Source organism: Penicillium maclennaniae (genome assembly GCF_028827695.1).
Source record: "Penicillium maclennaniae strain IBT 15551 chromosome Unknown utg000007l:1.0-4884863.0:1.0-4888362.0, whole genome shotgun sequence".
In the NCBI taxonomy this organism is placed as follows: domain Eukaryota; kingdom Fungi; phylum Ascomycota; class Eurotiomycetes; order Eurotiales; family Aspergillaceae; genus Penicillium; species Penicillium maclennaniae.
Window position 1 is genome coordinate 316,839 of NW_026623219.1, and position 12,002 is coordinate 328,840.

At 48.8% G+C, this 12,002-nt stretch overlaps 5 protein-coding genes across 5 annotated transcripts; 2 read left to right on the plus strand and 3 right to left on the minus strand.

Annotated features, from left to right (window-relative positions):
• Positions 1-622: 622 nt before the first annotated feature.
• N7477_007333 (putative isoamyl alcohol oxidase) lies at positions 623-2,485 on the plus strand (the record flags this gene model as incomplete). Its single annotated transcript, XM_056968996.1, has 3 exons — positions 623-896; positions 944-1,103; positions 1,321-2,485. The coding sequence occupies 3 exons, from the start codon at positions 623-625 to the stop codon at positions 2,483-2,485; spliced, it is 1,599 nt and encodes a 532-aa protein (XP_056819028.1).
• A 995-nt stretch (positions 2,486-3,480) lies between these two features.
• Positions 3,481-5,814, minus strand: N7477_007334 (FAD-NAD(P)-binding-domain-containing protein; the record flags this gene model as incomplete). Its single annotated transcript, XM_056968997.1, has 1 exon — positions 3,481-5,814. One exon carries the CDS (start codon positions 5,812-5,814, stop codon positions 3,481-3,483), a length of 2,334 nt encoding a protein of 777 aa, XP_056819029.1.
• An 861-nt stretch (positions 5,815-6,675) lies between these two features.
• Positions 6,676-7,559, plus strand: N7477_007335 (bifunctional methylenetetrahydrofolate dehydrogenase/methenyltetrahydrofolate cyclohydrolase; the record flags this gene model as incomplete). The annotated part of the gene is made up of 2 exons (XM_056968998.1): positions 6,676-6,854; positions 6,917-7,559. The coding sequence occupies 2 exons, from the start codon at positions 6,676-6,678 to the stop codon at positions 7,557-7,559; spliced, it is 822 nt and encodes a 273-aa protein (XP_056819030.1).
• Positions 7,560-7,985: 426 nt separating this feature from the next.
• On the minus strand, positions 7,986-9,246 carry N7477_007336 (Major facilitator superfamily domain general substrate transporter; the record flags this gene model as incomplete). The annotated part of the gene is given in 2 exon segments (XM_056968999.1): positions 7,986-8,368; positions 8,379-9,246. The coding sequence occupies 2 exon segments, from the start codon at positions 9,244-9,246 to the stop codon at positions 7,986-7,988; spliced, it is 1,251 nt and encodes a 416-aa protein (XP_056819031.1).
• Positions 9,247-9,966: 720 nt separating this feature from the next.
• Positions 9,967-10,542, minus strand: N7477_007337 (uncharacterized protein; the record flags this gene model as incomplete). The annotated part of the gene is made up of 2 exons (XM_056969000.1): positions 9,967-10,126; positions 10,346-10,542. 2 exons carry the CDS (start codon positions 10,540-10,542, stop codon positions 9,967-9,969), a joined length of 357 nt encoding a protein of 118 aa, XP_056819032.1.
• Between the last annotated feature and the right edge of the window lie 1,460 nt (positions 10,543-12,002).

Genomic DNA, 12,002 nt, shown 5'->3' on the forward strand with positions numbered 1-12,002 from the left:
ACAATACCCCCTGCACAAATGCAGCTGACATACTGGTTCGCTCTAGTGTGCGAATTTCTGCCCACTGCAACAACAAATCCGAGTCATCCCATGGAAAACAGAACTCCTCCGCATCCATGAGTATAATTCTAGCCGGGCAGTACAAATACACCATGAGTCACGTGCTCTATATTCGGTTCTTATGTCATTGGGTCCAGAAACGGCAAAAAGCAAAACGAGTACGACGATACTCTACAAACCCTCGGACGGTCACGGAAAGCACACGCAATGGTCTCCACTCCCATTTCAATAGAAACGAAATTAAGACACGAGTACGGCAAGGATTTCTACTTCGAGCGCTAAACGTACGATCCACATAGCTTAAACGGTGCCTGATGGACGATCTCATCCAACACACTCCTTTTTATTCCAAGGAATTCGAATAGCAGTCTTACGCGCCCCATTTCCCTTAGAAATGATATCCCCTCGGCACTACGCCCTGGGAAGTAGGCTTTCTATGGTATTACGTCGTGTTCGCATTTATTTTTAGGTCTAATCTGTAACTATAAAGCATCAGGTCGCAGCACTTTTATCTATATCGAATACAGGCGCCAGACTCCGAGTCTATAACGTTCCAACGACCATGCTCCGCCTCTTTCGCAGAGCAGTAATCTCATATCTATCTCTTGGTGTCACAGTTTCTGCCAACCCAAATTGCAAGATCTCCCCCAATGACTTGACCTGGCCATCCGTCGACGAATGGCATGCACTCAACCAGACTTTACAGGGAGCGCTGATCAAAACTGCTCCTGCAGCTTCATCATGCTACCCCGGTAATCCATACCATTCATCAGAAAATTGCACAGATGTGAAGAATCATTGGACCTATGCTTCATATCACTCCGCCTGGCCCGAGAGTATCGATTATCCGATCTATACCAACAACTCCTGTCTCCCCCCGGAGCGACTGGATACACCAAGGATCGGGGATGCTCGGTCGGTGGTCTTCCACAGTACATTGTCAATGCCACTACGGAAAAGCAGATTGCCATTGCGATGAAATGGGCGTCTCAGCGCAATATCCGCGTTACCGTGAAGGGAACTGGACATGATCTCAATGGCCGGTATGCAATCCCGTCTCAGTGGATATTAATATTGTTACTAAAAATCTACTCGATCTACTGGTGCATTTTCCCTTTCCATTTGGACCCATAATTTCAAGCACACCGAGCACCGGCCGACATGGAGGTTACCTGGCGATAATGAAACTGCAGACGTGCTGATATGTGGCTGTGGAAATAACTGGGGCTCTGCGGACCTTGCGGCAAACAACGTGAACAGAGCTATCGTGGGTGGTGAAGATTCTACTGTTGGCCTGGGTGGCTTGATCCAGAACGGTGGTCACGGGTGGCTGTCAAGCCATTATGGTCTTGCATCAGACCAAGTATACCAAGTCACTGTGATCACGACTGATGGCCGCCGTCTCGTTGCGAACGCTGCCCAGAACCAAGATCTGTTCTGGGCTGTTCGTGGTGGTGGTGGAGGGCAGTTCGGTGTTGTGACAGAGTTTGTTCTGAAAACACACCCCGTCCCCGAAAATATGGTGACTGGAGGTGTCGCTTTCTATGCCGCCGATCAGTCCAACGCGAGCGCAACTGCATCTTGGAATGCCTTGGCCCATGTAGTTTCTCTCATTCCCGAGATCATGGATACTGGTCTCACGGGCAGTATAACTGCTCTGACGAAAGAAAAGGTTGTGACATTGTTGGGTTTGTCACAGAGTGTCCCTGGAGCCGCCGCCTCCATCAGCTTGACCGGTTTCAACATGACTACCGCTCAGATGAATGTGACAATCAATAAGCTGGCAGATCAGATCAGGAACGCCACCCACGGCAACTATTTGAATCTCACTCTGACCGCACCCACGACCAAGAGCTATTACACCCACTCTGGCTCCACCCAACAAGCCGGCGCCGTCAGCCTGCTCACAAGCCGTCTCCTAGGCCGACGTGAGCTTTCCGACATTGCAAAAGAGGACCTTATCACATTCCTTCAACGGATACTCGTCGCTGAAGACTCTGCCGCCGGGTCAATGCTTCTCTTCGGTCTGCAAGCTGGTCTCGGACCTGCTAACGTTCCGGAACAAATGCGAGGAAGTGTCCTCCCAGCTTGGCGGGAGGCCTATACCCATGTCATGACCTACGGGCCGACGATAAACGCGACTAGCGACCCAAGCGAAGCCCTCAAGAGTGGTGCCGAGTGGTACGAGGCAGTGAAAGAGCCTGTTTGGAGAGAATGGGCGCCTAATACCGGTGCCTACATGAACGAAGGAAATCCTTTCAGTACTACCTGGAAGCGCGATTTCTACGGTGACAACTATGAGAAGCTTCTTGAGATCAAGCGCAAGTATGACCCAAGTGAGAGTCTTTACACTTGGGGTGGGCTTGGCAGTGACATGTGGAACTATGATTTGAGAAGCGGGCTCTTGTGTCGGACAGCAGCTTGAAGAGACCAATTCTATAGGTTAGAACAATATTTGAAATCGTACGATGCAATAGAACTGGTTCAAATAAATATGATCAATGTGACACTATCGGGAAAGTTGAAGAAGGAGCTACACAGTAAACAAAATCTTATCTACGCAGCAGAGGGGACCGTAGACCATATAATCTGTGCAATATCCAATTGGTCTTGTTCATTCAAGCCGTTACATTCATTCCTTCTTTTTTTTACTGAAACACACCACGATTCAGGCCGTGCTCATGGACGGGGCTGCGTAGACGGGTATGTATATGCGTAGTGTACATATGTCTAGGAGGTCAGGTGTTAAGGTTACTGTTTATCCACAGGGGCATGGTGCTGTCCATAAGAGGTGCGGTAGGATCATGACCCCGATCAAACAACGATGAGGCCGTAAAGACAGTAAAAAGTAACTGCCAAATTTCAATCATCTGTGGTGGCATCTGGGCCTCCTATATGGTCCTACATGCATCCTAAAAGTAAAGGAGCCAAATGAAACAAGAATGGCCCAAAATGAAAGGCTCCATAGAATTTAACATATTCTTCTATCGCGCATGCAGTATATTGACTCTGTTAGAGATATTTAGAGTGTTGAAGAACTGGGATATTGCAGACCAACGTTGTTGTCGCGAAAGAGCAGCAGCAGAAGAATTGATTTAACGGAATAACAATGTATCCGCTCAAATATGTGTGGCAATGAGGGCGTCCATGAGACATTGGATAATACCTCAACGAAGTAATGAGACATTTGACGAGGCTACGAACAACGGCCTCAGTACGCATAGTGATAGGTAGCGTCTTAAAATGACAAACCAATAGTTACTCAGAACAAATGTCATCGACGCCAACGAAAATTAAAAAAGCACTTGGGCTACACAAATTTGTCCCTTATACCTCGATTGAAGTATGACATACCCTAGATAAATTGACCTAAAAAGCCGAAGTAGTCCCTCGCAAAATGCACTCAGTTTTAGGCCAGGTTTAGGCGGTACCAATTCCGCACAGCTGACTCAATATATGTGCGAAACTTTTCCTGTTCCTGGGCGGCGCGAAGGACTCCACAATGATATTCACAATGCTCTCAGCATCAACCAAGCGGATTCCGCTCTGCCGAATATCTTGCAATTCCTCTTTTGTGGGGAAAGTATAATAACCGCTTGCTTCGGCCTTCTGGGGCTTTTTTGCTAACTCTTTCCCTCTGGCAATTTTATCAAATGCTTTCATCGCCACAGCCACCCCCATAGGATAGACATCTCCCATGAACGCAAGCATCGACTTAGAATAGTCTATGGGATGCTCCCGGATCTCTATCACATCTCCCGAGTCCCAATTTTCGTCAATATTATGGAGGGAGTATCCGAAATTGGTTTCTTTGTTTTTCATAGCCCGGACAGTCGTCATGACACCGCGGTAGGCAGGAAGCGTTCCGGGATGAAGGTTGAGTAGACGTCGAGGCTTGGAAAAGTAGCGAATGATGTCCGATTTGAAGCGCTGGTAGCAACGCACTGATAAGCCAACGCTGATGTGATGTCTAACAAGCGTCTTGATGAAGGACATCTTGTTGACGTTGGGTACTTCTTCAACAAGAACTCCGTATGTGTTTCGAATCTGGTCCACGGTTTTGTGTGTGGCGCCTTCAAAAAACTCATCTTTGAAGTAAGGCAGAATATACTGCTGTAGCAATTCTCGTTCGAAAAAGGCTAGCTCTTGAAGGTCGAACGAAGTAGCGCTGCGGCGGGCCTTGTGAGTGGGGAGGTAGACGAAAGGGACATGACCGGCAGCGAGAAGCTGAGGGACAAGTTTGCTTAACATGAGGTGTGAGAAGAGATCGGACCCACAGAAAATTGCGACATGCAACGACTGGGCACAGGGATTTTGCGTCAAGCTGTCGGAGATGCGAGCAGCATGTGCTGCGATCCGATCGATGGCACTCACGTAGAAATGTGTACCACATGTCAGGGACCCAATGGCGTAGAGACCCGGGGAAGCACTCAAATCTTCAAAATCAACGGCTATTCCACCACTCGGATGAGCTGTAATGAGGGCGTTCTTTAGCGCGGACTGGATCAGGGGTGACTGAATACGGTCGAGACTACACTCTTGTCCAGTGGCCTCAATAACGTACGGGGCTTCAATAACGCTAGCAGAGGTTTGTGTTTGGAACTTGCCATCCCAATTCACTGAGTCACCCTGGACGACTTGTAATTGACAGCTTTCTAGCATCCTGAGTATCTTCTGTGCATTTTGCACAGGCATAGCATGACGGAATCTCATCCAGATACTGTGATACTTCTCCATGAATAGTCTTTGGCTTCTTGGTGACAGACAATTCCAGTATCTCTTAATGACTGGCGCCGTCCCTCGCAGGACTGCCTGCCATTGAACTTGATTGGTGAGAGCAGCCTTGATGTCCTGTCGTATTTGCTTTTCTGGAGACGGGTCGTCTAGAACCCAACTCCAATCACCGCTTGTAGCTTTTGAAAGCTCTTCCATGAGACCATTCATAACCTGAAGAAGGCTATCGTGGGGGTCGGATTCAGTCTGTTTGGCAAGGTCGTATAATGCATAGCGACGCGGATAGGTGATCTGGTCTCCTTGGACTTTAGGCAGTCGGCCACTACGTGACATTAAAGTGATAGTGCCTCGGTGGCCATTGTCCAAAAGATAGGTGGCAGCATCCACAGCAGATAAACGAGAGCCCACAATGATAACAGGGGAGTCTGGTGCGATGGAATTTAACTGAGAGAGTGGCCATGGGGTCGCAAAGAACCCGGGAAGGTTGATGAGATGAGAATTTGAGACTGAGCTGAAATTGCCCAGTGCTAGAATAATAGCCTGCGACAAGAGGCGTGTTCCATTCTCAAGAGTCAAATGAAAGACGCCATCGTTGGATCGGTCGATCTCTTTGGCCTCCTCATGGATAATGGAAACCATCAAGCCAGCCTGCTGAGCTGAGCTCATTGCTTGGGCCCAGGTGGCCTGAAGATATTCTCCATAGTTTTGCCGCAAGGGAAAGTCGCCTTCCTTGAGACTCGTTCGCCATTGAGAAAAATGTCGAGGCTGATCAAAGTACAGCCCCATTGTATCGGTATGCATGTTCAATATTGTGCCGGCGCATGCATTCGAGTAGGCCAAGCCCGGACCAAGGATTTTACTCTTCTCTAACACGACAACTCTGCCAGCTTGGTTCTCGCTTTTAGCTCTCTCAATCAATTGAAGGAGCACTGCAAGACCACTAGCACCACCTCCCACCACAACAACGTTGGGTGATGGAAGGGATGAAGAGGCGGGGCTTTGGGAGAGTATCCGAACCATTGTAAGTGAATTAAGTAAAGATGACAGGATAGGCTGTCCCCCATAAGAATAGATTTAGTCGTAACGTCTGCTTTTATATTCCAAATTGTCGCCTTCGCCTCTCTCGCTGATCATTCCTCGATTTCCAAGCGGAGAAATGAGAACCCCCATGGAAGGCAAGAATGAGAGATAGTATTCGATGGAAACAAATTCCCTAATAGAGCACCTGCAGAGCCAAGATGATGTGATGGTCTCGATGGGAAGTGAAATTACATTTATATCCACCTCTCTATGCAGTCATCTCATGAATACTACCCTCTATGCGAGAAATCTTGCAGGCAATCTGGGGATGTGAGCGACTTCAAGGGAAATACGAAACCAGACCTGTCTCCGAGCTTTTTCCACCAATATCAAGTCAACACAAAGAGCAAGTGGTTTCTCTCGGCGCGTGCAGGTGGGCAGAGGCGGAGTGGGGCCCGAATATTTGCGTGATATCTGCTCTGCTGCGGGAATTCCCACGGCCAGCCTAAATTGGCTGATGATGTGTTTCTTTTACTCAATGCCAAGGATACGGAAAGGAAAGTGGCAATCCACAAAAAGCAACTTGCGGACAGGAGATATCCTCCTCTCGGTTCACTTGGCTTGATGTTGGGGATAGTATGCCTTCGAGACATACCCAGAAGATTGTTCTCACTAAGGTTACATATTCAAGGTCTTGTATCAATTGTTGATTTTCCCTCAATATATAAAGTGCCAGCTGGGTCTTTTGGCTTGAATGATGCTAGTTTTCCAACACGTTCCGATTCAATTGTATACAATTTCCACTTGCGTTGACGAAAATATCTGAACACTTGCAAAAGCTTGCCATTTTTACGTATCATTATGCGTTCTGCTCGCGGCGAGATAGTTCTACCGGAACGTTTAGCCAACAACATTCATGTTCAGCTTTCCGATAAAGTGCGAGAACCCTCTACACGTCTCTGTCTCGCGGGCGTCTTGGCTAGCGACGACGCCGGCTCGCGCCAATACTCGGAATGGACTCGAGAGACTTGTCAAGCTATGTGATTTGACCCAAATGGAGGCGTTTGGAAGTGACAATGGTACCTGACTGACAGAGCTTTAGTGGCGTAGACTTTTGTCTCGTGCGTGTGTCACCTAGAAACGTCACAACGTACATCAAGGCGCTCAATGCGAACCCTTGTATTCATGGCATCATCGTGTACTACCCGATTTTTGGAGACTCCAGGGACGATGAACTAAAAAGTCTTGTCAAATATGCAAAAGATGTCGAGGCTCTCAACTGCAAGCCTTCGCCCCAATTCCCCAAAGTTGTGAACGGTCCAGGGCAACACTGTCAGACGTCGGCACTAGTACCATGCACGGCTGGGGCCGTTGAATCCATCTTACATTGGATTGGAATCTATGATCACAATCTGCCTGCGAGACAACAACTGCGAGGGTGGGAAATCTGCATCATCAACCGATCTGACGTGGTAGGGCTTCCCCTCGCCCGATTGCTGGCGGGCCAGGGAGCCCGTGTCTATAGCGTCGATGTTACAGGAGTCCAGCTATTCCACTTAGTCAATACCTCTTGTGGTGTGGGTGAGGTACAAATATTAACCACTAAGTGGACGCTGCAAGATGCCGTGAAGATGGCTGGCGTGATCATCTCGGCCGTCCCGCACCCTGCGTTCAAGGTGGACACCAAATGGCTTCAAAGCGGGGCGATCTGCATAAACGTCTCTTCAGCCAAGGTACGCTCTTAAAAGACCTAGAAAGGACCCCTTAGTATTATTTCTAATCGATTGATGCAGAATTTCGAGGCAGACGTTCTTGAGATAGCCTCGAAATATGTGCCACGTATTGGAAACTTGACTATCGCTGCTCTGTTGAATGATTTACTATTGTGTGTCGATCAAGATTGAGGCAGGTCAATGCAAGGTGCATTCCGCTACAAAGCGATATGCTAGGAAGTCTTGTTTCTATGACACATTACGAACTTTTAGAATTTTTGCCGCTGCATCATTTAACACAACATCCAAAAAGTCCTGGGATAGATGATGTGGAGAATTCTGCTGCCTAGGTCCCCTCCTTGGATAAAGTACAATGTCTAGATACGGCAAAATACAAACAGCTGTACAGAAAACTCAGGGCACTTTGATGATCCATGAACTGCCATAATGTCAAGCACATCAAACCTTGGCCTTCATGGTGTTTCCAGTTTTCAATAATCGAGCGCTCACAAGGATCGCGGCACCAAGAAGAAAAGACAATCCACCCCATACCTGGGCCCCGATGTAACCATGAGCCTTCTCGATGAGAGCCCCGCCAAGAGGTGGACCCGTCAAGCACGCAAAGCTGACCACGGTGAATCCCATGCCGATGCGGATTCCAGTCTTGCTCAGATCCGGTGTCAGACTGGAGAGTGTAGAAGGCCAGAGACCTTGTACACCGTTGGAAAAAATACCATATAAGACGGCGAAAACGTAGAGACCCGCGGTCGAATCCACCGCGGCCCAGCAGAACATCATTAGACTAGCCCCAATACTCAATGGAATGATGGCATTCAGGGGCCCTGAGATAACGGTCCGCCAAGTAGGCAGGGATAAGCCGCCCGAATATTCCTGCGCCGTTGGTAACGATGATCAACGTGGTTGAATCTGAATACGTCAAGCCAAGAACGGTGCGGCCAAAAGCCCCGACATAGTAAAAGGCGAAATAGAGTCCCCAAAAATTGAGAAACATGCCGAGGATGAATAGCACGTAGGTCGGCTCTTTGAAGGCGACCCAATCGACTAATGGGCCTGACCTGCGCGGGGGCAGTCGCGGCCGAAGTAGCAGCGTCGTCGGTATGCTCGTAGCCACCATCACGAAACCTAGCACTCGGACCGTCCACCCGAATCCAATGCTTGGCATGAGGGCCTTCACCAGACCCGGAAATAGCATACCACCGGTCCCGCTTCCGACAAGAGCAAATGCTAAGGCGAATACCCTGCGGCTGGAGAAGTAGGTGGCCACCAGGCCCATCACGGGGCAGAACTGCAGACCATTGCCAAGACCAGTGCAGACCCCCTGAGCAAGGAATAGCTGCCAATATTGGGCGGCGAGAGAAGTCATGAACACCCCAAGCAACTGTAAGACAACCCCGGCGTAGTAAACGTGGTAAAAGAATCCGGCGTCCAATGCCCTGCCCGAGAAGGTCCCGACGAAGAAAATGAGAAAGACCTGCACAGATCCCACCCATGAAATGGCCGATGGTGAAACTCCGAGTTCGGACTGGTAGTAAGCTTGGAAGACGCCAAAGCTGGCGATATAGCCCCAGGTATTGAACGCCACCAGGTGGCCCATCACGGCTTGCGTCCAGGCTTGCATGCCCCCATCTGGCGGCGGAGGGACCGCTTGCGAGGGTGAGGTATCCTCTAGCATCACGGAGTCCGTGTGATTGCCGTTCATCGGGGATGCCAAGGAGGCTGGGGCAGTCCTGGAAATGGACGCAAGTGGAATGGGCGAGGAGAGGGAGCGGAAAAGAAAAGAAGCAAAGGGTTGCACACCATTGCGAGCTCTCAACTTGCCAGACCAATTTATTAGTCGCGCGGGCAGCGCACTGTGCAGGGTTATGACACGACCCCGAGTTTCCTTGACTCATCGTTTACCTATATGTTGGAGATTTTCTCCAACCCTACTCTTATGCTGGCGTGATCTCGACATCTCCGTCCAATGAAACAGATTATACTACCGAGCCAGATTGGATGCTGGCCTGATCCTGCATGTTCGCTTATCCTGAAATTTTCTCCTCTCAATGCCAAGCAACGGTGATCGACACCTTGAATGGGGGGCAGCTTGCGGAATTTGCCGAGACTCGGGCACGAGTACTTTTGTTAAACCCCGGACCAGTTGCTTGACTCGCTCCTTGGCCGGCCATCCTTCAAGGCCTTTCTGCACTCGGGCTCTGCGGGTGCAGATAGTTTTATTAATATACTATTGCATTGCGTCGGAGAATGGAGCAAGCATGACAGAGCAAGGGGACATCGACATAGCTAACCGAACGTCTATGCATTAATGACGAAGCAAATATTATTGAGCTACAGTGAAAGATATTCGTAAGTTTTACGTAGAAGTAGCTTGTACTGCTAGGTCCTCCTGATAGTAACACATCCAGCTGTATTTCCACCCCTACCACTCAAATAAGCCCTCAGACACGTCCCCATCCCAGTCGGGCGACGTGACGGCAACCGGCTGGGTCCGTCGGATCAAATCAAACTGTGCCATTCGGTACGAGGACCAGACTCGTGGCTTAGCCTCGTGCCATCCGTCATCGAAACCTATCCAGAAACTATAGCCATCGATCAGCCAAGTCAAGGACAATACCTGAATCTAAGTGGGTGACTGAACGGAGAGTATTGACTCACAGAGACTGTTTCTCGGTGGACCAGAGGAGATTTTTAGGCGATGCATAGTCAGGCCAGATGCCAGTCTGGGTAATTTCTATAGTCAAGCATTTCCTATTAGTCTATACTGTAAAAAGAGAACAATTACTAGAGAGTCAGTTTACTACTTAAAGCTTCTTTCGAACTCTTCTCGTATGCGATTCCTTTCTTCCCGAGCAAATTCCCAGAAAACAAGAGCTTTTCCAGTGCGATTGCCTAGCTGCTGCCTACGAATATCCTCCCAGACTAAGCAGACAAGGATACCGCCAGGTATATGCGATTCTGCACGAACGGGCTGCTCAGTTTTTTGGTAATCGATCATTTTTGGGGACAAAATGTGAGGTGTGTATATTTTCCGATAGTTTCTTCAATGCGACATAGTCCGGAGGCTCGAACACTGTGGCCTGGTTGGCGCGAGCGACGTGATCTTGCTTCTCTGTGTTGATCGAGAGGATTTGGATGAATAATTTGAAGAACGCTCGATTTGAAGAATCTGTGACATCGGTGCAACGAATTTTGATAGACGCATAAGAGATTTGATGTTCAGCACCTTGGCGTTCTCGCTCATCAATGATATCGGTGATTTGCCAGTCAACTATCTTGTCGCCCCTCACTGCAATCGCCTGGAATAGCAATGCGACTTCGAGATGCCACAGTCTTAGGGGCCACCAACTCATGATTGATGACACTGACAATACATTGATTGAAGCCTCATCTAACAGCTTCTTTACAAACAAGATCAAGAATTATTGGAGAGTCGCCGAAATTTTCGGACAGTGGGAAACTAGACTTTGACTTCAATGAGATATTGTTACCACTTGGTTAGTCGAATACAAACAGAGAATGTTTCCAAAAAGTTGTCCATGCCATCAATATTGATATTTCATTTATGAGGGTACTCTAGAAATCGTTGGAGGTGCCCTTCACTGTAACGAGGCCCCAAGGTGGGGCTGGCCCAACTTATTGAACGGCAATGAGTCGATGTATGGCGTTCCTGCGTGGAAAGGAATCTTCATGCGTGGCTGTATCTTCAGTTGCTTTTTTAACGTGGTCCGAGTCATAAGCTCCAATGATCGGTCGCAAAAATATGGCCTAGTACGAATGCATGATCCCTTCGTTTAATGCGGGTAAACCGTCATGCAGCGACGAGCCCCGATGGCAAGATGAACATGAGGGTCAGCCATGATTGAATGCAATCGGACTTTGGCAATCTCTCGCACTCGGGATAGGAACGATTCTCAAGATCGCGGACGCTTCATATCATTCCTTCGGACCCAAGCTTAAGCTATGGTGGCTACCTGTATGTACACGATTGTATGCAGCTGAGCGCATTGCTAGCCATTAACTATAATCCCATGCGCGTCCCCGACCCCCACCTCCATTGAGCCCGTCACTTTCCGCCATATCATTTCTTTTGCGTCCTGAAACTATCAACTCTACCAACAGAGACCAAAATCACCGGAGCTCTTCAGACCTCTTCAAACCCTTCTTGCCCAGCGACAGCATCGATTATCTCTCCCAGGGAGGCGGATGGAGCCGTTCGCTCTTCACGAATTCCACAAATGTCGACTTCAGCAAGCCTGAAAAAGCATCAGCCTTGATCTCAAACCACATTGAGCTCACTAGTAGTATGCAGCGGCTTAGGTTGGCCCTATTTCTGTGGCCCCTTGCTCGCAATATCTCGTGACCTGGACTCGGCTTACCCATCGACTCCCACAGCTGTTCTTTCCGGACAAACTCAGCACATATGTCCCCAAGATCTCGTTCCCATAATCCTTCTAC